Source organism: Miniopterus natalensis, chromosome 10 (genome assembly GCF_054644295.1).
Source record: "Miniopterus natalensis isolate mMinNat1 chromosome 10, mMinNat1.hap1, whole genome shotgun sequence".
Classification (NCBI taxonomy): domain Eukaryota; kingdom Metazoa; phylum Chordata; class Mammalia; order Chiroptera; family Miniopteridae; genus Miniopterus; species Miniopterus natalensis.
In genome coordinates, this window is record NC_142090.1 from 13,859,896 (window position 1) to 13,886,378 (window position 26,483).

At 40.2% G+C, this 26,483-nt stretch overlaps 1 protein-coding gene across 1 annotated transcript in view; it reads left to right on the forward strand.

Annotated features, from left to right (window-relative positions):
• CHCHD3 (coiled-coil-helix-coiled-coil-helix domain containing 3) overlaps positions 1-26,483 on the forward strand; it is a 250,644-nt gene that overhangs the window by 141,227 nt on the left and 82,934 nt on the right. The window contains exon 5 of the mRNA XM_016220479.2: positions 20,702-20,785. Coding sequence (XP_016075965.1) covers positions 20,702-20,785 — 84 coding nt within the window. The remainder of the gene's footprint in view (positions 1-20,701; positions 20,786-26,483) is intronic.

Sequence of the window (26,483 nt, forward strand, 5' to 3'; positions counted from 1 at the left end):
TGAGCTTAAGAAACTGATGGGGCCTGGCTCAGCCACGCAGGCCGAGACCAGGCTGCGGCCAGGCGGCGCCTCCTTGTTCCTCTGTCTTCTCTTTCTAGTGTGGGTCCCAGGCAGTCGTCCATTCCTGCGGAACTTTGTGTCCTCCTGTGACTGCAGATGGGGCTTGACAGGGAGGATTTCTCAAGGCCCCCGAAACTATAAAATTCTCCGTCAAAGTCATATGTTCTGTAGGGAAATTAGGCATCGCGCTCGCCCAGTGTCATCAACCTCTGAGACTTGGTGATAAGAAGCCCCCCCAGGCTTTGCAGCTGCCTTAGGACCGGTTTCTAATGAAAAATTACTTTCAGAATTCCAAACAAATTGCCTTTGAATTTAGTCTTTGGAAGATGACTTATATAAGCCTGTTTTGTGCTTTTTGTTTGTGTGTCATATTTTTCTGTTTTGTATTTAGTAAAGAACTCAAGCTCTTCTTAATTTGTTTGTTTATATACAAATTAAAAATTTGACACCTCCTTTAAGCAAATATTGGGTTTGTCTACTATTTACTTTTTGGATGAGCCTAATGTGCAGATATTTGTAGATTATTAATCTTATTACTTTGGAGAACTGTTTTAGGGGCGAGTACTGAAACTTGTCCTGCTACTTGGAATTTACTTGCTTTTATTACATTTCTTAAATGAAATTTCAGAGCCTGGAGGAAAGTAGTGGTGTATACTTCAAGGAATGTATAATTGGTTTGCATTCTTTGGTAGAGAAGAATTTTATAAAATTAGAGTATCATTATGAGTGCAGTTTAGCTTTTTGCTTGAGTATATATAGACCCTCAAATCTTTTGAAAATTGGAGTCATAATTTACTCAAATATAATGATATTAAAGCTAACATAGCATTCAGGTTACATATATGAGTATTTCCCTTCCCTTGTTCTGCATTTAATGACATTTCATGGCTTTGCTTCTTAATGCTGGTGGTTTATCATGAGAAGCTGGGAGTAACAGCTGGGAAACAGCTTGTACCCGGGGGAGCCCAGAGGTGGAAGGGACCTGCAGTTGCCAGTTTTGCCCAAGCAGTACCTCTTACTGGGCTTCTTCCAGGCCAGTAAGTGTGGGCAACTGGGCATAAAAGAAGTGATGTTTAGAATTATCTTTCTTATAAGCATTCAACAGAGAAGCTGAGCTGTACTGGGGTATATGGTATGAAAAGCAGTTTTCATGATGAACTACAGGGCCAGATTTTTTAAAAGGTAACCTGTGAATAGCTGCTTTTGTTTTTTTTTAACCTAAGAATATTTTTAAAATACTGATGCATAAGATGGTGAAACAAGTGAACAGCGATTATATTCTTATTTTGGGACATAGCAAACCTACGATTCTAACTGAAGTGCCAACCACAGGAACTTGTGCTGGGAAGGCCATGCATTGGGCAGCCACATTGAGCATGAAACAAACTGGCCTCTCAAGCATGCAAAGTAGTTAGTTCATCAGTATCCTGAAACTCCATGACTGTTTTTGCCTCTCTTTTTCAGGACAACAAACAGAAAAGTAAACCAATAAATGAATAAAACACAAGCTAGGAAACAGTATTCTCTCTGTGACTCATTTCTTGTTGTTAACATGATTAATAAATTGAGAGAACATGTTGATGTTCACTGTGTCCTGTCACTCAGAAAGCTAGTGCAGTATTTAAATAATCAATTCCTCTGTTTTTCAGGAGGATTTGCACGTCCAATAAGCATCTTCTTTGTATAACTATTCATTTTCTTACGCAAAGTGTTGGGAGGACTAGGATTTCTCGCTCCTTTGGTTAAGACACCACAGTTTCTTTTAGAGCAGCGGTCAACCACCTTTCTCGGTAAAGGGCTAGATGGTAGATATCATAGGCTTTGCATGCTGAACTGTATCTCTTGCAACTACTCACTCTGTCATTGTAGCATGAAAGCAGCTGTGGGCAACACATGAGTGAATAGATGGATCTGGGTTCCAGTAAAACTTTATTTCTGAAACAGATGGTGGGCAATATTTGGCTCTTGGGTGGCACAGAACACAGTTTGTCAGAGCTGAAGCAAGACATCTTTGCTCAGCCAGTAGTGTACACATGGGCCACACGGAGTTGAGTGTGCGCAAAATGCTCTCATTTGTTGTTCATAGCGGTGTGCGAATGAAGTGGGCCAGACAGTAACATGCCTTGAGTTTAAAATTATTACTTCTTGTCCTGTCTCCTGCAAGTTAGAATCACTACAGACTGATCTTGAAAACGTGACTGGATTTGGCCAAGTGGAAAGTTTGTTTTGTAGCTTTGCGGGAGGGGGTTAGGTCACTTCTGTTAGGGTATGATTTGGTCAAGGAAAGGTAAGCAATCTATATGGGATTTTCAGAAAACAAACCCACACAACTGTGATCAGAGTGAAATGAAAGGCGGTGGCGGTGGCGGTGGTGATGATTCTGATTCTGATTCAGATATGATATAATTCTTATCTGACCTCCACAGAATCCCCTTAGTAGATTAAACAGCTTTCATTGCCACCTGAAACTTGTTCTGTGGTATCCATGGCTCACCGATACTCACCACTAGTAAACTTACTGACATTCCTGTGCACTTCCTACCTTGTCAGTTAGGTTGGATGCTTACCAAGAATCAGATGTGTTTGTTCGCAAACCCGTTTATGTCAGTTGTGTTTGTTATTGCATAAATTAGTTAAATGTCATTCAGCGGTTGCTATTTGTATGAAAATTAAGGTGAGTGGTTTGGAAAGACATGTAAAGGTGACTTCTTGAAAACTTGCTATTGAATTGGGAATGCGTATGGGTAAGAGAAGGATGGAAAGGATTGGGGGGCAATCTAGAAGGATCTTGCACTCTGACTGCTCTGAGAGGGCCTTCTGGTTCTCACTCACCTTTAAGGAAACCGTTGGAATTGATAGATAATCCATTAGGAGGATGACAGGAAACTCAGCAGAGTCATTCTCCTATCGAGGTTCATTTTTATATCAGACAGTTGGTAAAGAATTTGTATTTAGATATTTTATTGTCACTTGATATATAAAGTACATATGTATCTTTCGTTTTCACTTGTGTTTTATGGTATCATTTACCGGTCCCGATTGTGTCTAAGTGCTTCCCAGATGTGCCACACGCTGCAGCAGAGCTTTGCATGAAGCCTCTTATTTAATCCTCGCAGCAGCCCAGTTGAAGAGGGTCCAGTGTCTTCCCTTTAGATACTGGGACGAAAACTTAGATAGCCTATGTAATTTTCTCAAGCTCCTAAAACTGGTAAATGCTGCAGCTGAGATTCAGTGCTCTCGTCTCCCTAACTATACCGTTTCCCGCCAGCAGCCAGCTCCAGATTTTTGAGGGCAGTAGATCTTTTTGAATATAGTAGTTGGTAAGATCTTGTTATGAATTGCTAAACCAGTCTTTATTAGAATCAAAACTGGAGGTTGACAAAGAGTGCATTAGCTTTAGTTAGTGCAGGAAATAAAGGCAAAGCTTGGTTTAAATCTTAACTATGTTTATGCTGTTTTTATGTTTTTACTGCATTCTGGTCCTTTTTTTCTCTTTTGTTTGGTTACCTACCTACTTGAAACAAGCATATTACTGTTACTTCTTAAAAAATGCTTGTAGGTATATGATTTAATTTGATTTTTAAGAGAAAAATAATAGGGCCGGTATAAGTAACTTCATTTTGTAGATGACGAAACTAAGGTTCATGGAATTCAAATGAACAGAGAAGGATGTGGAGCTGGAATAACATACAGAGAAGATCCACACTGCAGTTGAAAAGTTGAATAAAGAGATATTTTGCTGTATGAAGCAGATGTTTGGTTAAAAGAAGAGAAAGTTGAGTTGATTACCTTCTAGTACATGTAGACATGTGATACAGAGATTATCTCAGGCTCTTTTCTAGCCACATCTGAGTATGGGGTTAATTTTTTTTTTTTAAGGATTCAATTTCAGGAGGAGCGATTCAGTTTAAAGACAGTAACTAGTTCTGATAGAAGGAAAGACTGTTGGTTAATCTCTATGGGATTTTATAGAACGATTTTAGATTCTGTCCAGATTCAGAAAAATAAACGAGCCAACCATGTACAGAGTTTACAGTTATACACATTTATTTTACTTCCCCCCAGGCCTTCCCCAGACCAGTCTGTGTCCATGGGTTATACTTATAAACATATAAGTTCTTTGATTAATCTCTTTAAAACAACAGTGAAATCATCAACTTGGATGCAGCCTGTAACATTTGAATGCACTCAAAATAAATGATATACTTAGGTTTTATTGTTCTTTTCATTCTAGGAAAATAAAGAATGGTGACATGAAACAATGTATGTAGGTCAAAAGAGGCTTTGGGACAGTTTCACTTCCCACAGTTTGTGTCCTTTCCTCCTGAGTGACCTGGCTATTATCTGTCCCCGGGTCTCTGAGAGAACACTGTGATAGGGGACCCAAACAGCCGGGAACTGGTCAGGGTGAAGGGCCGACGAAGACAGGCGGAGTTAAAAGTTAGAAGTATGTGAAATTCAGGAATAAGAAGCGTTGCTTACCTACATTATAGAGAAGTAATTAGAAAAGTAATCAGTAGACAAGAGACGCTTAGAAATCTATTTTTAGGAGGCGGCCCAGACTTTATGCTCTAATTCTGGATTCCAGAATGACCGCTGATTCTCACTTAGCAGAGAAAACCACTTTGCTTTCTGGGAAAAGTTACTTTTTTCTATAAACCACAAAGCTTCACAATTTTATGTCATTTTATATTATTATTTTTATATTGTGTCCTTAGTACACTTTGTTCCCCATGCTTGCAAAATGAAAAATTAGAGAAGTGATTAAAGATTGATGAGGGAGCAAGATGAGCGAAGATTAAAATGAGAGAACTAAGAATATGTTTGCTAAATCAGAATTTCTCTCTCTCTAAAGTGCTACTAACTGTCTGGAGGGGGGGAAAAGAGAAATCAGACCACAAGTAAGGTGGTGGAGGTGGGACTAACGCTTAGGGGTTTGTAGAGTCAGAAATACTCAACTTGACCTCTTTCGTACTTCAAAATTAGACAGAAAAACCTCTAATACATCACATACATTTTAGCTCACTAAGGGCAAGAACAAAAGTGAGGAAGAAGAAATGAACAAAGAGGAAAAGAGAAACGAGAAGAATGAAAGTCCTGACACCTGGAAAGGCACATAAGGAAGGAAAAGAATGTGACGGAGCCCAGAGGAGAGAGCGAGGGGCTGCCCCCCACGCCCAGTCCCAGCACCTCCTTCGCTTTCCTGGCCCGCGCTTCTGTCCTCTGACATGGTCCAGCCTCTTTAAAAGTTTGTCACCATTGCCCTTTTCCTGAGCCAGATTGAGAAGCTTGATCAGGCCGCCTCTCTTCTTACCTGAAGTCCATTCCTCCTCATCTCAGCTTCTGTTCCTTGTGTCTCACCCAGTGGATGCCCCGGCAGCTGTGAGATACGGAGGACTTTCAGGTGTCTTACTCAGTTTACCTTCTCTATTTTAGCTTCAGCAGTGAAGCTTTCCTCTTCATCTCCAAACTGGTGTATTTAAATAATATGGTTTATATCATTTTAGGGTCTCAGTTTCCCCCAGGTTGCTTGTGTGCACATGCGCGCACCTCCCCCCCCCACACCCCCGCCAAGTAGGGTGCCCTGGGTTTGCATAGCTGCACCCCTTCCTCTTTCAAGCTTAGTGGCTTTGAGAACATTTGAAAGCTGATGTCTGGAAAAGGAAACTCGTTTTATATTTCGTTGAATATTAGGACATATCTATTACAAGAAAAAAAACGGATCAGACTTTTTAAGTTTAATACTTGTTTTTCCCCTTCTGTGGGAAAAGGTATTTCCTATTGATTACTCATGTAACAGTACTAATTTGGGGAGAACCTTGATGAGCACAATTGTATACACCAAGGCCTAGATGGTAGAGGTTGTGATATCACTTCTGGATATTTGAGACATTGGTAGAGATCACTGTTCAAGTAAACTGACTTGCACAGTCCTTTTCACGGTGGATGCTATGTCCTAGGACTCAGAAGTTTAGAGCTTTTTGCTACTTATAGCCCTAGTTTTCAACCAGATAACCTTAGAAACACATTGTTCAAGAACACCCATTTGGCCTGGATTGTTGCTCGCCAGTGTGATCTCACTCTGTAGTTGCTTCCAAGTGGGTCCCAGGGATGTCACCTTGTTCTTAATGATCTTTCAGGCCATCTTTAAGGACTTTCTCTCCTTCCCTGTGTTACTGGTCACTTGACCTTAGCCCACTGGGGTGTCCCTCTGCAGATCCTGCTGTGATTAATTCTCCACATGTGTCAGCCTGGGCGTACATGGCCTGGACCCAACACTCAGGGCAGTGGCTGATGCTCCTAACCTACCTCTTGGGGTGTCTTAGCCATCTATTGACGTGGTTGATCTTGCCATTGGAGGAGCGTCTAGGTATTTATCTTTTCGACCACACCTTACAAACCAAAGTTCTTAGATGTTAAAGGATGCTTTTAAAATCAGAAAGCTAGTTAAGTCACAAGTTAAGAGAATTCAGGTTACCTTGACTCATGTTTTAAAGGTAGTATACTATAAATAGCATCTCGGTGAAATATCTGAACAAATATTAAAATTAGGTTATTTAAAAATTTATATTGAGAGCCACCATGATGTTTGTAAGGTTGAAGATTTTATTTAGTAGTCTATTTTTTTTTTTAAGTTAAGATAAAGGACTTAAAATTTAGTATTAGACTATAGCGTATATAAACATTGGTACTTGTGTCGAGCTGGACATTGGGAAACTCCAGTTATATTTTCCTTATGGCATCATACTTCCCTTAAACAGCAGCTTTTCAACTTAGACCGACACAGGTGGTTAAAGAAAATAATTCCTATGGTGACTATAGCTAATGACACTGTATTGTATTGCATATTTGGAAGTTGCTAAGAGACTAGAAGTTAGAAGTTCTCATCACAAGAAAAAGAGTTTGTAACTGTGGTGACAGATGTTAACTAGATTTATCGTGGTGATCATTTTACAGTGTATACAGATATTGCATCATTATGTGTAAAATTTATATTGTACTAGTGTAATGGTGTATGTCAGTTATGCCTCAATTAAAAAAAATAATTCCTAATACCTCATGGTATAGCCCAGATTTCCTCCTTTCCCATTAAATATATTTTCCTCATTAAGTAATTTTATTTTAGAATAGAGTGTTTGGCATCTTGAATGTGTCAGTGGCCTAGTATTGATTGCATTCTACCATGTATTAGCACAGTGTCAGAAGATCTTCATGAAGTAGGTTTCATTGTATGCTTGTTGGCTAAATAAATAGATGCATTAGGCTTATTTTGGTCTTCAGATGGGTAAATTATTTTAGCAGTTAACGGAACATGTTAGCATGTATGTGGGGTTTGGTTTATTTCTTCTGGACAGGAAATACATCCCGAATGCCCCGGGGTCATTCTGGAGGTCATAACTGGTGTAGCTTGTTTAGATCACGGTTAGCGCTTAGTTAGAGCTGAGTAAATTGGTGGCCAGGTCACTCTCCCAACCCAATTGGAAAAGTTCTCCAGAGTGTTCGAGGACCTATTTGGAGAATAGGTTGTAGTAGTTTTATGATGCATTTCATCTCTTGAGGGTGCAGGCTACCTCAGGCTACAGTAGGCCCCAGGAAGGCAAAAGATAGCTTGTTGCAAAGATCAGCTAAGCAGCCTTTTTACAAACATTCAGCCAGTTGTCAGCTCTTTGTGATCCTGCCATGGTTACTGCTTGCATTGGTCTGACACCAGACAAAAAGAATAAAGGAAAAGATAAGGGGACCTGGGAGGGTTTCCTTCAGCCAAAACCAAGCTTGTCACGCTGCAGGGGCACAGTGTCTGGTGTTAATAATCTCATGTGTCACTTGCAGTTTATTATTACTAAAATATAGACCTATTTCTTACCACTTTTTTTTTAATTTTTGAGAAGCTTACAAAATGTCACTTATGCTCTTCTTTCAGGAAAGTGGTGGGGGGTGTTAACGTGCTGAATGTCAGTGCACTACTGGTTTTCAGTTGCAGATTAATAGCAGGTGGTAGCCATTTTTCAAAGCCAACAGGCTGTCTCCTTAGTTCAGTTAGAAAAAAAGCACTAATTCTTTACTGTAGCCTGAAATATTCTGTGCAAGGTGACAAATGGCAGGATCACAAAACATTCAACATTTAAAAAAAACAACAAAACTAGCTGGCTAATACTGTACATTTTTAAAGGACCAAGCTGGAACTTTCAACGAAGTATTTCTTTTACCATACTTAACCGAGTTATGCGTCTTGGTGTTTATGCTTAACATAGATCTAGTACTGTCAGTGCGTGTATTTTCAGGCAGCTCCTTTGATTTGCAGTCTATAGTATCTTGGTCTGCTCCTGCAGAGCTCATCTGGGAGAATAAGCTCCTCCAGAAAGGAGCCGCATCTTAGAAGCTCTGTGGATGGTCACCCATCACCTGGCAGATGCACGCGTGTGCTCGTGTGTTTGGGGCGGAGGGCAGGTTTGGTGATGTTATGTTGGAATAATAAGAGTTTTTATTTTTGGATTTTTTTTTTTTATTCACAGATAGGTTTTTAAGAATATTTGAGATACTGATTAGTATGCCCACATTAATGCGGGTCAAGGTAACCCGTATTCTCGTCTTAGCTTGTGACTGACTAGCCGTCTGATCTTCCGAGAGTAGAGCTGTTTCACGATTGTATCTTTAACATCTGGGGACCTTGGGTCCTCAGGTGTATACCTCCTTCAGATGTATATGGCCATTTCTCCTATTGCGTATTTTTGATAGCTGACAGTTATGGCATCAGATGTCATTACCGGTCTGTCATTAAGAAGATCATTGTACCTGCAATATACTTGCACTTGGGTTAAGAAGCTTGGGGCGGGGGTCTCTTTCCTCCGGGCGGGAATCCTGTCACAGCTCCGCAGCTGAGCAGTTGCTGGGAGCCTTCTAGCACCTGATCAAACGATGGATGCATGGAAGCCACACTCACAGGAGGAGAATTTGAACCAGAAAGATAATATATGATTAAAATGATAGTCATAACCATAAAGCACGCAGCATATCTTGCCAAATAATTAATAATACTCAGACCGCCCAGCAGGCAAAACTGAATCAAAACCACGAAGTCGCTCTTTGTTCTTCGTTCCAAACATAGAGAAGGGTCTGCCCGGTGAGCGGTGGTGGGAAGAGTCAGAAGTGCTGTGCTCACGAGACAGCGCTGCAGCTGTGGATGTTAGGCCAGTCTCTTGTCTGCAGCTGTTGTGTGTGTTTTTTTAAACTGTAAAAAGTAATAAAAACAAAGAGGTGGATGCAAAACTAGACTACTTCACATTCCTGTCTCATGTATGATTATGTGATTATGTAACTTTAGATCTTTAAAAGTGATAACGAACGCTAAAAATTCTGAGTTGACATTTTGATTACATCCATTCTTGAGTTTATTGGTGGCAAAGCTCTGGTGAAAGTCACCCCCAGTGTGCCAGGCGGCCCTGGGACTTGAAGTTCCGGAGCTGGCTGCTTCGCAGTGGTCCTTCCACGGCTGTGTACAAATAGTGATGAGAACAGAGCTAAGCCTCAGCTAGCCTGGCCCTTGCAGTGGGCACATAATAGTGTCTTCTCATGCCTCTCAGCCATCCCCGTCCAGGACCTGAGGTGGCTGATTTCCATCCCACCCGTGGGCCCTGTTGCCTTCCATCTGGTGGTTCATGGCTGGGTGCACTCTCTCCATTCCTCCTTTCTGGGACTTCTTTCCTGTACTGCTTCGTCCAGGCTTCTGTCTTACTGGTTAATCCCACAGTCTCATCTCTTAAAATGTTTTCTTTGGTCAGGGAACCTGGAGGCTTTACACAGAGGCTGAAGATGTTTTTAAATCCCCTCACCCTCAGGCTTGGGGGAAAATGGGGTGCTGTAAAGGGCCAGGCACTTCTCCTTACCTTCCTTACCTTCCTTACCAGTGGCCACTGCTGAGAATTTAAACAAAAATAATTTTTGTTATTCTAACACTTTTCTAAATTTGTTTTTTCTTGGAACATAGTGGAATCACAGCTTACTTAAAGATTTAGTTTCAAGTCACCACGTGAATTTTATTTGTCAATTATAACTCGGTAAAGCTGGAAAAAAATAAAATGAGTATTTGAGACAAAGATTTCTTTTGTTCAGGTTTATCCTGAGAGTTCAGCGCTGCGAGCTCTTCTTCCGATATTGGGTTAGTTCGGTTCTTTAGTTGAGCACCAGAGGAGAAGCTGACTTTCAGTTGAGGATTTGTGAATGAAAACTTTCATTTGAGGATTTATGAATGAAAGCACTGGGCAGAGATGCCGTCCAGAAGGGCGTGGGACGTGAGAGAGACCCAGCCATCCCTCGGGGCGTGGGTGAGACCCTGTACTCCAGTCACATTCTCTCCCCACTTTAACCCGAGTGGCTGGATTCGAGTAAACTCTGTGTGCATTTGATGCAATTTTACCGAACTCTCCTTTAAAGCATCACAGATGAGATGAAGATGCCCAATTATTTTCTGAACTTAGTCATTTTGGGGCAGAAAATGAGAGCCACTGGGATTTGGTGAGCAGCCGTGAGTTGAACTTGTTTTAGAAGGTGACCCCTTTCATCCTCAGTTTTACCTCTGAACCTGCCACGTGGTGTGAGGTTCAGGCAACAGCCCAGTGACTATTGCTAAGCGACAGAGAGCGAGCGAAGCCCTGTCGCTCCTCCAGTCCTTGTCAGCCCACCGCTGGCACCAGGTCGGGCAGAGGGAACGTCGCTCCTGCCACGAGCATCTGCCCCTGGCAGCCAGGTGTCACGTACACGGGGTATTTCCAGATGCTGCTGAATGTGTGCTTCTTGCACCCTAGTAGCTTGGCGGCAGAACAGACACATTTATTGAATTTCCTCTGGCCTAGCTATAGAGTCGATTGTAAATGAGCAACAGAAGAAATGGTATGGCAGATATAACGCGTAAATGGTGAATTTTAGCCCATCTCCTTAAATTTACAAAGAAGAAACAGACCCCCAAAGGGGAAGTAGCTTCCCAGTTTCATGAGTTTGCAGCCAAACTGGAATCCCAGGCTTAATTGTCTGATGACTTTTCTGTTCCTTTTCTGCTGCACAGGATTTCTGAATCAAGTTGCATTTCATAGGTCCGGTAGCATTCCCTCGGCCCAGCCTACGTAAGTGAAGCAATTCTAATGGGAATCGAGGTGTACAAACAGATGTACCCTCAGTTTTGGTTGCTGGTTTACCTTCTGTTTGAACTGTAGGCTGAAGTTTAAGACCTGCTTAAAGTTCATTGTCATCATTTGTTTTGTGTTAATTAGCAAATCAGATTATGTGGCAGCCGTGGGAGTATTTCTTCAGCCCTGTCTCTAGGAGAGAGCTTGCTGTAATGGGTGCCGTTAGCTGACAGCCTTAAGCTGCTGCAACTTTGGGATCCATCGGCGTTGGCTCCCAGGCCATGCTCTCTCCAGGCTCACAGCCTAGGGGCCATTCTGCTTACCCCAGGATTCCTCTGCCCTGCAGTCTTTGCCCTGGGGATCCCCACCGGCCCGGCCAAGGTTTCTCGGAGCTGCACCGTTTTCTCCTTCCTGCTTCTTCTTCCATCACAGGCGCCAGGCCTGCAGCATAGTCCAAGGCGCTCTCTGCTTTCCACTTCTAACCTGCATCCCTCCTGCTAATAAATCTCTCTTACTTCTGATTCTGTCTCAGCATCTGCATCCCAGAGGACCTGAGCTGACATGGTACATAGTTGGTTCTGGAGACATTTTTAGAATATTCTGCATTAATTGTGACAGGAACTCTTTAAAAATCTCTTTATGTTGAGTAGTGTTGAAAATAACTACAAATGTTTGATTAGTCATTTTTACATTGCCTTTCCTTAGAGTTAAGCCAACATGAAAAGAAATAAGGTCAGGGAGCGATGGGAAGTGCACTGCTGACAGGAGTCAGGGATCACAGGACAAACTCTCTCCCTGATCTTAAAGAATTCCCTTAGTAACGAGGACTTTGTAGCCTCACTTACTGCCTATAAAATGAACTGGGTGATCTCTGAATTTTTTTTCTAGCTCTGGATGTGAAATAGATTGCAAGAGAAGAGATTGACTGTGGCCAATTGGTCCCAATAGTGTGAACATTAAATCTAACTTTAAATTGAACAAATACAAACTAATACAAAGAAAAGGAATTCAGTAGTGGCGCAGTAATTGTCTCCATGCTGTTGTTCAATTTATTTGTCAGTTCAGCAATACAAATACCTTCACACAGACAGTGCAGTTTAGCTAGTATCTCTGTATTAAAGGGCCTCTGATTTTTAATCTCCATCGTAAAACAGATTATATGTAAGTGCCTAGAAGTGGAAGCATTATCCTCTACTATGTGGAAAAAGAAGACAGAGACATTTCAGTTATAATTGCACCTGAAGTTACATAATCCCAAATGCTTAGTGCTCCATTCCACCATGTCCCCTATCCGCTGTGGCCTCGGGGTGAGCGTACTCTGCTTTTACATGTAACGGTAACGTTCAGTGGTCATGCCACCAGTCCCTGCTGCAGCTGAATTCGATGATAAAAGCCCCTTCCTACCCTCAGCCCGTGTAACTACATGGCAGTTTTATCAAATACGGCCCTTCTTACTGCTTTTTCCTCCTGCAATTATAATTCTTATCCATGAAGTTTCTAAGCTTACTAATCATCGTTGACATAGAGTCCTTATTTATTTTATAGAACTCAGTCTCCTAGAACTTTTTCTTTTTAATTGCTGCATTTGATTCGACATGGTCTTCTTGTCTAGACTTGCTCCCTGTTTACAATTACTGTGTCTTTCACAAACGTGTAGTCGCTCAAGCTCCTGTCATTACAGAGGATGCAGCTGCTCATTTGAGAACTCTGAAACCCCAGCAGGTCGCTTCCCTTTTGACTCAGCACTTATTTAATGTTTATGTGCTGGGCATCGTGATGGGTGGTTTCGGTTTTTTATTCCTTTAATGGATCAACGTTGAGAGAGAAGCACAGAATGGATGACACCGAACTGATGAGGCGATGTGTTGCAGGACCTTCCGTGGTAAAATTTCATGTTGAAATTATCATGTTGCTTTGTAACATGAAACTTCTAAATTACAATGGAATCACATTATACCTGTTTTCAGGAATGACATATACAATATTTAGCAAAAGGTCTGTGATTGTCACTGTCCAAGCAGGAGAAATGTTGAACAGTGCCAGCTCTGTTAACTGAGTAGCAGTTGTGCCTGAGCTGAACACCAGCTGCACGGATTCAGAGTCTTGTATGTTCTATGGGCGTGGATTCTGTTCTTACAGGGAGCCATAGGAAACGTAGAACCAATGACCTGTTTCATGCTTTCACTTCTTAGGTCAAAAATAATGAATTAAAATTTACAGTTTCCTCTCTCATTGGGATATGATTTACTACTTTACATGTATGTAAGCAACTCTCGTTGCTTTTATGCATTTTACCTTCACAGTGCAACCCCACTACCAAGTTAAAACCAAGTTATACTGCAAGCACCTCTCCAACCCAATTCTTCAATATAAACACACTTACTGAACAAAAATTTATTAGCAAGTAGGTCCAAAATGATTCACATAGCCCACTCTGTAAAAGTCATTCAAGTACCAGCACTGTTCTGTACAGTGCTTTCTTTGCAGGAAAGACTCACCTGCTGCAGGCGAGGCTCTTTATAGTTGGCCCCAGGCAACCGACAAGCCTTGTAAACCAGTGGTTCTCGGATGGGGGCAGTTTGGCTTCCCAGAGGCTAGCTGCCAATGTCTGGGCACACTTTTGGCTCACAGCTCTTAGCGGGATATGGTATTAGCGGGGTCCTAGCTGTGCTGCTAAACATTGCACAGTGCAGGGGACAGCTCTTCACAAGGAATGACCTGGTCCAGAGCATCAGTACTGTCGAAGGTGAGACTCTGTCTTAAGCCAACAGCTGGATGCAGGGCTGCTGCCGGGTGTGGCTTGAGGCTCCCTTCCTCAAGTTAAGGCTGCAGGCCTTGTTCTCACAGCCCCTCATATTCTCATAACCTGTTCACCCGCAGATGCAGGAGTATCTTTATAATATGTCACCTGATGCTTATGCCTTTTTTATAGTTTTCATTTTACTAATAAGAGCCTATATGTAACATTTGTCATGCTAGTTAATGAACCATTTTCACTAAGGAAATCTCATTTCCAACAGTCACTGTGCTAATTAGCAAAACATCATTGTTGATCAAGACCTGGATGAGTGAAGCCCTGTAGTAGCCACCTGTACTTTTTGAGCTTCCAGTTTTGAGCTTTTAGTAAGAATGCTTGCTGATCACCCCTGGATTGTGTGTTCCTGAGGAGCACGCTGGCAGCACCTAGCTCAGAGCTCCACCTAAGTAACAGGGCACTTCACAGTGTGTGCTGCAGTGTTTTGAAGTAAATACGGATGCTGTGACAGATTTGTTTCCCAGAAGGCTACTTATTTCTTGCAACCTGTTCCCTTTGGTGGCCTTTGTTTCATTTCGGCTACGGTGTCCTGAGTGTTTCCTTTGTGGAAGGTACAGACCTGGGTCAAGCCAAAGATACAGACAGAGAGGAGTAACCTCTTTTCCTGTCTCAGAATTTACAGTAGAGAAGAGGGACAGTGGGTAAGTAACAGCCAAAAGTCAAAAACAGGTACCATGAGAGACATGTTGAAGAGTTGTATCAGGTGCAACAGGGAGTAACATTTGAGAGGAGTTTTGGAACATGGGTGGGGGCCTGGAGTAGGTCAGTGCACTGTCACTCAGCGACAGCAGAGCTAGGACGGGCCTCCGGTCTCCTGTCTCCCCACTAAGTGGTTTCCTAGTGTGTATAGTGCTAATAAGTACTGAACTAAACCAGAAAGCTGGAGAATTAGCTATGTGGTTTAAAAGTCTTTCCTCTCTAAAGCTATGGAAGGAAGCTTGTAAAGTTGTTTCTGATTTCACCTAGCTTAATTTTGCTGCTTTTGTCAGGTGCCGCGATCTGCACAAATGTTATGGAATATTTAAAGCCCCACTGGGTTGCTTTCTAGGTGTGCCTTGGAAGTGGCAGAAGACAGTCAGGTGGCTGTTTCCAGTGTGTTATCAGTATGAGAAGGCTGACGGTAGACCAGGGTTCTTGAAACTCTTTTGGGGGAGACAAAACAAACAAAGAAATGAATTTGATTACATCCTGGGGCCTCGGGTATGCGTTCCAGATTTAGGATTAAGAAGTCTATTGGAAGAATGGTCTTTGTCTTTTATCTCTTGCCCTGTATCCAGCTTATATCAGACAGTACCATGTAGGTGGGCAAAAGTGTGGTTTAACACTTCAGGCTGGGGTTTGCGCAGAGATTATGCCTCTGCCTCTCAGCTGTTGAAAAGTATGCTAAATCTGACAATAGGTTGGGCACCGTTTAAATTCACCTAGATGAGTTACCCTTTTAAAGGTCATCTTCTGGTGTGGTTTGGAAAACAATGCTCTGAGTATAATTCTTGTTTATTAACTTGATAAAAGCTCAGTGAACCCTAAGTAATTTCTCATTTATAACAAAAGTCTAATATTTAGCTAATTGAATACATGGCTACTTTAATTATTCTGTTACGGCTAATTGACATTCGTAGTGATCATGCTCTATGGCTTCTAAATGTAATATCACCTTACAAGTTTACGGTTCAGCCCCCTTGGATATTTCAGTTCTCTGTTTTATGTCAGCATATACTTTTATTAGGTTCCTATCTATTGTGCTTTATACGTAATTCTGAAAAGGAATAACGCTCTTTTCCCTGCTCTTGTTTGCTTGAGTTGTAAGATAGATAGATAGAGATTTATTTTGTCTACCACAGATTATCCATATCATTGTGAAAGGTTAAATCTTCCCCAGTCCGTTATAAGTGTGTTTCAGATTTGTTAGAAGATTTAGAACGACAGGAAATGAGTTATAAGGATTTCCTATTTGTATTGATTTACAGTTCTTGCCTTTTCTCAATCCTAGTAATCTCTGGCTTTATAATACCAGCCCGTGGAAAATTGAGCCGGCTCCTGCTTTGTTTTCTGCCTTGAGCTATTAAAATTGAACACTGACATTTCAAGGGACTTTGTCATTTAAAATGTACAAGCTTTTCCATAGCAAAGAATCTTTCCTTAACCTGCCTTGTACTTGGTGTATGAAGTAACAGTACTACTTTTGAGCTAAGAGATTGTGATGTCACTGGGTTCCAAATGCCATGTACCTGAGCGACAGATACCTCAGGCCCCAGGAGCAACCAGGCCTGAGAGAGCTGAGCCACTATGCCAAAGCGCTGTTGCCATGAAGATTTTCCTAGGAGCACACAAGGGAAGGTAAAGTTCCTACCAGCACAAGATGCCATCCCCGTAGTCCCAGTTTTTCCTTCTTTTGACCTTTTTATATCCTTTGATGTAAGCACTTTCTAGGACATTTTCAAAAACTGTCCTCTGCCACTTTGGGACATATCTGCTTATTCTCTTGAAAAAAGAAAACATAGGCAAAGCTAAGTGGTTTTTTGAAATAAATAAGTAAAACCAACAGTGAATGAAGAGGAGGTTGTGGAGTGCATACACTTTTCAATCTTCTCTGAAACGAGGCAGGTCTTTAAGGAAGTAAATCCTACGTACTGCATTTTGAATCTAACTGTCAACATGTTTATGTGTTGGGGTTCTTAAAGAAAACTTGATTTTCTTAGTTTCTCTTGCATATGGAACGTTCTAGTTTCCATAATGATTCATGTAAGCTCTTTCTGTCATGTTTTCAAGCCCAATCATTTCAGCCCAAATCTAACAGAATCTGAAAGCTAATCAGTGCACAGTTCGTGTAGTGGGAGGAATAGCAAATAGGAGGCCGGGGGAAACTTTTTCATATTCATTTTCCCTAAGAAATGATTCTGCTAGGACAGTAAATAATGTTGTGATCCCCTTTGTGTTTATTTGTTCACTTACAATGATTCTGTATCTCTCAGACTTACACGTAGAAGTTGATTTCCCTGCGCTTGGTTTACTGCCTTTCCCGGTGTTGAGTGTGACCCTCCATCCTTGGCAGCTATTAACCCAGTCAGTGTATTCCAGGCTTATTTAAGTTTTAGGATTCATATTGTGTGACTTTCCCCACCAGCATCACATTAACCGTTTCAGAGCAATGTGCCGTTCAAGTGTTGTGGCTTTGTTACCCTCTCTGTGATCTCAGACTGTTGATTCTGGTGGCCATCGAGGCAGAGCTGTGTGGTGTTAGACTGTAGTTGGGTGTTGTCGGGTCTTTGGAAGTAGTTCCTCTTTAGTGTGCATGTCTGATCTTCTGGCATGTTGCGGTAAAATGTTCAAGGATGACATTTAGAAAATATAAACGAGGGTACTTTATTTAGGTCCCAGTCAGCCCCTCAAAGTTAAATTTGTTGGTGCAGCCCTCAATAGGCTCGAGTAATAGTCTTGTAGTATTGAATTTTTAAAAATCTCACTGTGCAACTCTACACGAACAAAAGAAACATTTAGTGCAAGTGTTTTAAGAACCATGGTGGGTAATGTCATACATTGAATGGGAAAGAGAATTGAGTGTTAATACATTAAGGATTTAGTAGGTAAAATAATTTCTATGCTGTAAATTACTGTTCACGTTATTAAAATAATTTTCTTTTGGTTAATATGGTTGCTAATAGCTCACACTCTCAGCTTCATAAATGTTTTCATCTCAGTCAGGGATAAATGTGATAGTAATGTTTAAAATATTTTTCTGATTACAGAAGTAATTGTTCATCACAGAAAATTTGGACAATAGAAAATAGTCCAAATAAGGAAAATATCCCTCTATACATGTCATATCCACTGTTGACATCTTAGCATGCTTTATATTTTTTTCCATGTCTATATAACTAGGCTGTTCCTCCTTTTTGCTCCCTAACCTCAATTTCTTAACCAAAAAACTGAAACTTTTACTATACATGCTATTTTATGACCTGTTTTCCCCCCATATAATATTTTGAGTTAAAAATTAATTATTCTATTACAACATTATTTTTAATGGCTATCAATGTTTGATCATTATGGCTAGATTAAAATCTTTATAATCAATATCCTGTTGTTGGCCCAAATCTTATTTACACAAACCTCTGTCATTCCCACTTGTTTGTTGCTTTAAATAATGCTGGCTGCATTTTCTTAGATATAAATCCTTGTTTGCTTTTCCCAGTATTTCCTAGGATTAAATGCCTAGAAGTAAAATCGGCCAAGTGATAGCAGATTAACAGTAATAAAGATATATACACACATACATGTATATATTTATATGTAGATATTTTCATAAACTCTAGTCTGCTAAATTTGTATTCAGTATGTAAATTCATTCTTTGTAATATTACAGCTCTACAAGTTTTCCACCACCATAATCAAGAAACAGAATCGTTCCCTCACCTCAAAAAAATTGCCTCCTGTGTCCCTTGACTACAGAGTGTGTTTATTTTTAATTTGGAAAATATAAAGAAGCAAAATTAACTGGAAACCACCCTGCTGTAACCTCTGATCATATTTTTGTTGAATATCCTTTTGGTCTTTTTTTTCCCCTCTTTCCTATAAAAAAAGAGATCATACTGTTTTTTCTGTTTATAGTCTTTTTCCTTTGTTACTTAGTATATTTGTGTTTAATAATTGGATTCGTTTTTGTTTTTGTTTCTTTGCAATTCTAAACAATCCTATTATGAACATCTTTGCATATTGCTATAATTACTTAAGAAAAGTTCTAAAAATAGTGTTTAGATCTCAGTGAATGTATACATTTTTAAGCCATATTAGATTTTGTCAAATTGATTTAAAAAGTAATTATACCGGTTTCCATTCCGACCAACTGTGCATAGAAAAGCCTGTTTTCCTGTATCCTTACCAACATTATTTTATATTTTTGTTAGTTGGATAGACAAATAATTATTTTAATTTTCATTCTTTGATTTCTTCTGTGGTTGAGTTTTATTTTTCCATGTTTTTATTTTTTGTATTTCTGTGTGTGATTTACCAGTCTGTATCATTTGCGGGTGGGGTAGAGAGCTTATTTTTTAAGTGTTCTCTGTGTTAATAACATTAACTCACAGCTGCATGCTGGAATATCTTTTCCTCTTCTTGTCATTTGCTTTTCATTTGGTTTAATGATTTTTAAATTTTATGGAGGGTCTTATAGTCCATTCTTTTTCATTTATTTTATTTTTTGGGTGTCTGTGTTGAATTTCGAAAGGTTCTTTTCTCTATAGATTATATATATAGTTGTGCATATTTTCTTACCACTTAGCTTTGTTAAACATTCTTTCTCCATTTATTTCTTCTTTGATATTCCTGACTAGCAGGTTTTTACTGTGTTGTACCGAGGAGCCGTAGATTATGTACTTACGTATGAATGTATTCTTACCAAATCTTAATATTGTATTTGTTTTTATTTATTCATATGCTTTCAAGGAGCATGACCTTTTCATTGAAATCTTCTATTTAAACTAATAGCCTAGTCACATTTAAATGTCTCCCAACTTAAGCAAGTCCCTCTTTTCCCCCCTATTGCCTTCTTTGGTTTGAGTTTTAGGTAGATATGATGCATCTGGTTTCTTTCTGACATTAGGGAAAAAAACAGTACTTAAATTGCTAAATAACTATTTGTTTGTTTTTAACATGCTGCAGGACATTGAAGTCAAAGTAAGTAGCAAAACAATGACCTACAAATGTGCAAATGGGTTCTCTTAAATTAAGCATTATAGTAGATAGAAGTCACCCTTACAGGGGTTGAGCCAGGTGACACTTGATCACCTTGCAAATAAAATGGTGCATGGCCCAAGGATGGCAATGCCAAAATATATTCTTCTATAATTTATTAGAATTCCTGATCAGGTGTATATTCAGCATTCACCAAATAAAAAATACGTTTAAAATTTTTCCTACTTGGGGTGATACAGGGAGTTCTGTTCCCTCAGGGAGAGAAAGGTCACTTTAAAAACATAATGATCAAGATATAAACAATAGTTTGAAAAAGCAGTATTTTACTAATCTAGAAAAAAGAAGTAACTATCTTTATCACTATGTTTTTCAAGGATCAAAAATATTTTATTGTGTTTTTATTTTATAAAAAAGATCTTATAAATTAGAAGTGGGAAAACTGAGATTTTTAAATTACTTTCATTATTAACTTTTAATTATTTACATAAACATTTATAGTAGTTTTTGGCCCTCCGTCTAAAGACAGCTGCTTCATAAAAAGGGAAATAGACCAATACATGTATTTATATTCAGGTTTCACTGGTTAATTTAAGGGTTCTCAAGCACAAAGTTTACATACACAGTGTTACATAGGCATGTTTTTTGTTTTTCAAGAAAGGCTGAAAACTGAGTATATTATTCCCAGATTAAAAATCAAAGTTTTATTGTGCAAAATATTAATCCTTGAAATTACTCTCCAAAAGAGAATTTAAATAAAACAATCTCTGCTGTATTATGATACATTTGGACAAAGTAGGACACAGCTGTTACAGTAAAAAAGAAAAAACCAACGTAGAGTCATTCTTTACATTTAAATACAGCAATCATCATCTTATTAATGTTTCTCCATGGCAGAGACCTAAGAGTCTGCAGAAGCTTTCAGCTTTGTACACTTATTTCTAATGTAATTTATACTTGACTTTTGCTTTGCTGTTGCTTTTTCCTAACATAGTATATTCTTCATGTCTTTTTTTAGGCTAAGCTGCTGGAAGAGAAAGATCGAGTGATAAAGAGGCAGGATGCGTTCTACAAAGAGCAGCTGGCTAGACTGGAGGAGAGGGTATGACTATTTCTTGTCATTGATTCTTTTACCACATCTGCAGCTTTCCCATATATTTATTTTAAAAATGAATAAATTAAAACTATAACTGTTTTTCTTATTTAAAAAGTGACCTGGAAGTGAAGAAGCCAAGCAGGCAGATCATTCTCACAAGGGAATGTCACTTCTACTGTGATAGTTTTGAGTATGGTGGCCTTACTGGTTCATTGATGCATTTTACCACTTGCAAACCTCCCTCAAATATTCTTCATGAAATATGTAGAAACTGCACTGCCCCTAGGTTACACAGCAGAGTACTACTCTTTATTATTATTATTAATAGTTTTTTTCCCTCTTCCTTTTTATTTTTTTATTTTTAAATATATCTTTATTGATTTCAGAGAGAGGAAAGGAGAGGGAGAGAGAGAGATAGAAACATCAATGATGAGAGAGTCATTGATCCGCTGCAGCCCGCAACCCGGGCATGTGCCCTGACCGGGATCGAACCCTGATCGCCTGGATCCTAGGTCGATGCTTAACCACTGAGCCACACCCGGCCAGGCTCCCTCTTCCTTTTAAAAAATGTTTATTGAATTTAATGGGTTAATAAAATTATATAGATCTCAAGTGTATAATTCTATTAGAGTGTTACTTTTAATTCCCCTAAACATCAACTAAACTTGAGCACGTTCTTAAAAATGACAGTGTTTTAAAGGATATATTGTCTTTGTGAAAACTCAGTTTCACTGCATTTGTGGCTAAGAAATGGATCTCTCTTTCAAGAGTGGTGGACAGGAGTTGAATATTAGACTTAGGAAGAAGAGTTAGGAGGAGTTGAGGTAGTACCTGTGGTCAACATGCACCTAGAATTGGACAGAGATGCAGAGGAAGGAATTAAGGCTGAAACACAAGGTAAGAATGGGACTTTGAGCAGGTGACCAGTGCCCCCGGGCAATCAAGTAGATTTGTCTGGAATGATTTCATGCACAGACCATGATATTGCCAAGCTAGCTTTCTCTCCCCTTTGATTGAGACCCCCAGCATTTGATTTGTTTAGAATAGGGTGTTTGATAACAAAGTAGGTAAAATAAGAAATATATCATCAATACAATTATTTATGTGTTGAAGATGTTTAGCCATGTCTGTATGTCACGGAACTGAGTGCTTCTTGACCGTAGCGACGGTCTTCTCATTCATTCAGCAGATACTTAAGTACCTGATGTATGTCAGGCCCTGGTCTAGTGCCAGAGATACACTCCTGAAGAAAATGAGCCCTCATGGAGCCTAAATACAATGAAAACCCAGTGTGTGTGTGTGTGTGTGTGTGTGTGTGTGTGTATAGATATAGTTATATAGATAGATATAGATACATATAGATAGATGTATAGTATGGGAGGTTGAGATAGTGCGGCAAACAATAAAGCAAGGGAAAGGGTGTCCCAGGGCCTAGACGTGGAGATTCAGGGTCAGGTGGAGAGGGTGGGCCTGTCTAGTAGGATGGCATTTGGGAAGAGGTCTGCAGTAATGGGGGAGCCCCAGAACCCGGAGCAGGGGTGTGGTTGGCATGCTTAGAAAGTCCAGAGGGTTTGTGAGCGGAAGAGTATTCTGGCTGCTGTCTTGAGCAAGAAATGAAGCAGAAGTTTTAGTAAGAGGTTATGGCAGCGATTCAGAAAAGGGTTGGTGCTGAGCAGTGGAAGGAAAGAAATACCTTTGGATATTTCAGAGGCACAGCTGACCAGATTTGCTTATAGCTTTGATCATGAATGAAAGGAAGAAAGAGGTAGGTCTGTGATTTCTACATAGGATGTAATTTTACACAGGATGGGTTTTCTCCAGGGAAGACCTAAACTGTGGATCTGGGTGTGTGTAGTGGAGGAAATCAGGAGTTTGATTTGGGGTATGTTAAGTGTGATGTATTTCTAAGACATCCAGATAGAGATGTTAAGTAACCATGGAGCAGAAGTCAGCACATTTTTCTGTAAAGGGCCAGATAGTAACTGTTTTCGGCTTTGCAGGCTGTGTGTGGTTTCTGTCACAGCCACTCAACTCTGCCATTGTAACGTGAAAGCAGCCACAGCCAACATGTCAGTGACAAATGTGACCATGTTTTAATTTATGGACACTGAAGTTTGCAATACTCTACTTTTGATCCCCCCCAAACATTTAAAAATGTAACACCCTTCTTAGGGTCACACTGAAACAGGTGGCCGCTGGAATTGACCCCAGAGTCGCAGGTTGCGGAGCCTGGGTTAGCGCACAGGCTCTGGCATGCACGGGCCTAGGTCTGAACCGACACTTGCCTGCTGTGCTTCTTGGAAACTTTCCGCTTCCTCAGCTATAGCACAGAGATATAATAATACCACCTTACCAGCTTGTTAAAGGAGCCAAATCTCATAAAGCAGCTGTCCTAGTGTCCAGCCCTGGGTACCCACCCAGTCAGCCGTGTTTCTTATTTCACTCTGTCCTTCCAGAGCACTGTGCCTGCCCTGGTTGGCCCTCAATAGCTGAATAAAATGGGTGGAGGGAAAGTTTGGAGGTGATTTCCTCAGCGCCTGCTTTCTCTCTACTCAAATGTAGTTTTCTTTGTCATTAAGTATTAACTATGCTTGAATTTGTGTTTTTTTGAATTTCATATTTGTAGCTTTGAATTTGTCATTGATCACTGTTAGATACAAGAAAGGGCTCTGAAAAATACTCACCCATTTCTCTTAAGTTCACTGACTTGGTGCAGATAGTTCAGTGATTGGCGGAGAGGAGCTGAGAGGAGCTGCTCCTGGCAGATTCAACCTGTCTGCTCAGCAGCTGACTGTTGCTTTTAGCCTCAGGGTAGAACAAGTGGTGGAGGTCAGATGGATGTAGTATGATATCAAATCATTGCGATTAGTGCCTTCTTATTTAGGCAAAATATATGATTTTTCCTATTTGAACATAAACCTAGAAAGTAGTTACTTAGGAATTATAACTGAAAGCTGAGAAGCACCAGTGAGTTTAGGAGACTCCTGAGGTGGAATAATCACATTACCATTAGTTGATACTTAGTAATTCTGTATTTAATAGCATGCGGTTGAAAGGATGCTGGACTAGGGGTCAGAAGGCATGGCTGTGTCGTCTAGTTATTTGACAGTTCACCTAATCTCTGTGGGTTCTGGTTGTATAAATTAGTGTGGAGAATCCTCTGTTCCTTGCTCGCCTTTGTGAGTGAAGGGTGGGGAGGGACCAGATAAGATGAGATGGTATATTTAAAAAGCTCCTTGAAAACTGGGACGAGCTGAACCAATTTAAGCTGCTGCCATTAAAGAGTATTTACTTGCTTTCCATTGTGTGTAAGATATCAGTAATCATAAAATTACTTTAGTATTATTCAGCTCCCTGGCGTCTTCTGCCGGTTTTTGTTTGTTATTGCCGTTTCTAAAGCACCTGAGTTGAATTTGTCCATTTGGGATTTCATCTAGGAATATTTGAGAGACATTTAGGGCCCTGATGACAAAGCATTTTCTAGACTTAGTGCAAGAGATTTAGTGCAAAGGGTTTTTCTTGCACTGTGATGGTGGTGAAAATACAATGCCTAAGCATTTCCCTTAGGGATCCTGCACACTTTGTGTTGGAAGGCGTAAAAGCGCCGAACCAATAGTGTATAATGTAAGAAAAACTGACTTCAATATGGTAACTTGCAGAATCATCTTACTGTGAAATTCAGGCTACCTGTGGTTTAAGAGTGTATATATGCACATATCTTTCTCTGTTTTAACCAAATGAAATGATGAAACCGTCAAGTAGGTGCCATGTGGTAGGTATATTAATGGAGAGGGGATATCGAGTCTTTTATAGAATCGTCCCAAGGAGGATTTCTAAGATCTCCTTACCATCTGCCTATCTGCTGGATTAACAAACCCAGTAACTACATATTAGCACTTTCCGGTGGCTCATAATCTTACTACTTGAACTATTCATTTTCATTGACCTGTGCAGGCTTCTTTCGAGAATGTGAACCCAAGTCCACTGCGCATGGCAGCTCATTCAGTCCTTGGTCCGCCTGCTGGATCTGTTTTGGTAAACTCTTTATCAATTAGATGCTCCCTGTGCAAAGGAGCCTTCTCCCCCCAGGTGCTTGTACTGGCTAGTTCACCAGGTGCCTGAGATGATTTTCTCTTCCACTAACTTGTGAGGTGTAATAAGGATAATTTAACTGGACACTGGTTTCACACCCCTTAGGGGCAGTATTCCAGTATTCTTTTCTGAGAAAGACGGTCAAAGCCATTTGAAAGTTTTTCAGGTCCTTATTTCATTGTAAATGTTGCCAGCTTTATCCAACCACACACGGTCACAGATGTGAAGTAGAGTTTTATATTTTGAGAACATTAGAGAATCACACGTGGGCGTGGGACCTAACTGAAGGAGATTCGCGTGTTAATTCCTGTTGGTGATCTGATGAGAGGAACCCTTCAAAGAGAAGGCCCCTAAATTCCCAAGTCCCCCAGGGGATTCTCCATAAACGTCCCTCTGTGATGCCATATTTTATGATCATTGAAATTAGCTATCTGTGTTTATCTTGTAAACTCCTTGAGGGCCAAGGTCATTTTCTTATTTCTGTATTTTCCACAACTCACACATTGTAAGAGCACAGTGAACGACTCCTAGACTTCCTAGGCTTATACCATTCAGTTATGTCTGGGCAGTTAGTGTACAGTTTTTAAATATACACAAAACGTTTAGTATCTTCTTCACCGATCATTTAAGTTAATAATGTAAATCTAAGAGCAAACCAGGTTTCACTGTGAGTGTCCGGATGGTAGCATCATCACCATCCCAGTAGTGACAATAGCATTTGCATTGTGCTGGGCACTTTGCAGAGACTATGACATTTTATCCCCACATACAGCCCTGTGCAGATGCCGACCCTCTTGTTACATGAAGATCCCACGGCTTCAAATAATTAGCCCAAGAATGTACAGCCAAGACATGATCTGGACATGAGCCAGGTCCAACACCTGAGCGTTGAGCCATTACCTGGCACTATCCTCAATATTTGCCAGTTCTGCACTGAAGACGTTAAATCCCACTTACTCTTTTTAGTTCCTTGGGTGGTAAGTTAGCTCTTTCTGGCTTGTAGTACAACTTTTTAGGTCCTGATGGTCTAATTTGATTAATGCTACCTCACAACCTAAAAGTGTTAAGCATTCAAAATGCATAATTTTCTCCCCAGGATTTGGCACTTCCTGGGAAAATTTGACCAAGAGGGAATAAAAAAGTCCTTATTACCTAGCAACTACAGCATGATACTACTAAGGATTATTTTAATAGCTAGTTGTACTTCTTTTACTTTGAAGTAAGAAATCTATAGTCATTTGAGCAGTTTAAAAATATTTTCGAGGCAATCATTCATTCATTCATTCATTCATTCATTCATTCATTCATTCATTCATTCATTCATAGTACTCCTATAGGACAGTCATATCCCGTTCCACCCCTAGAAAGAAACCAAACTTTCTGTTACTCTTGCTTGATAAACTGTTTTGATGGTTATTTCATTAGAGTCTGGATTGCCTGCATGTTGTTCAAGAAAATATGTATTTTCCAGTCGTCTGTTAGCCCTATGGGAGGGAAGTGAGAGGAAGGACCAAAGAAAGCTGCAGTAGAAGAGGCTGCATCCCCAGGGAGCTACCAGGATGAAGGACAGCTTTCTCCCCAAACATCTCGGAGACAGGAGTTCTTTGATGAT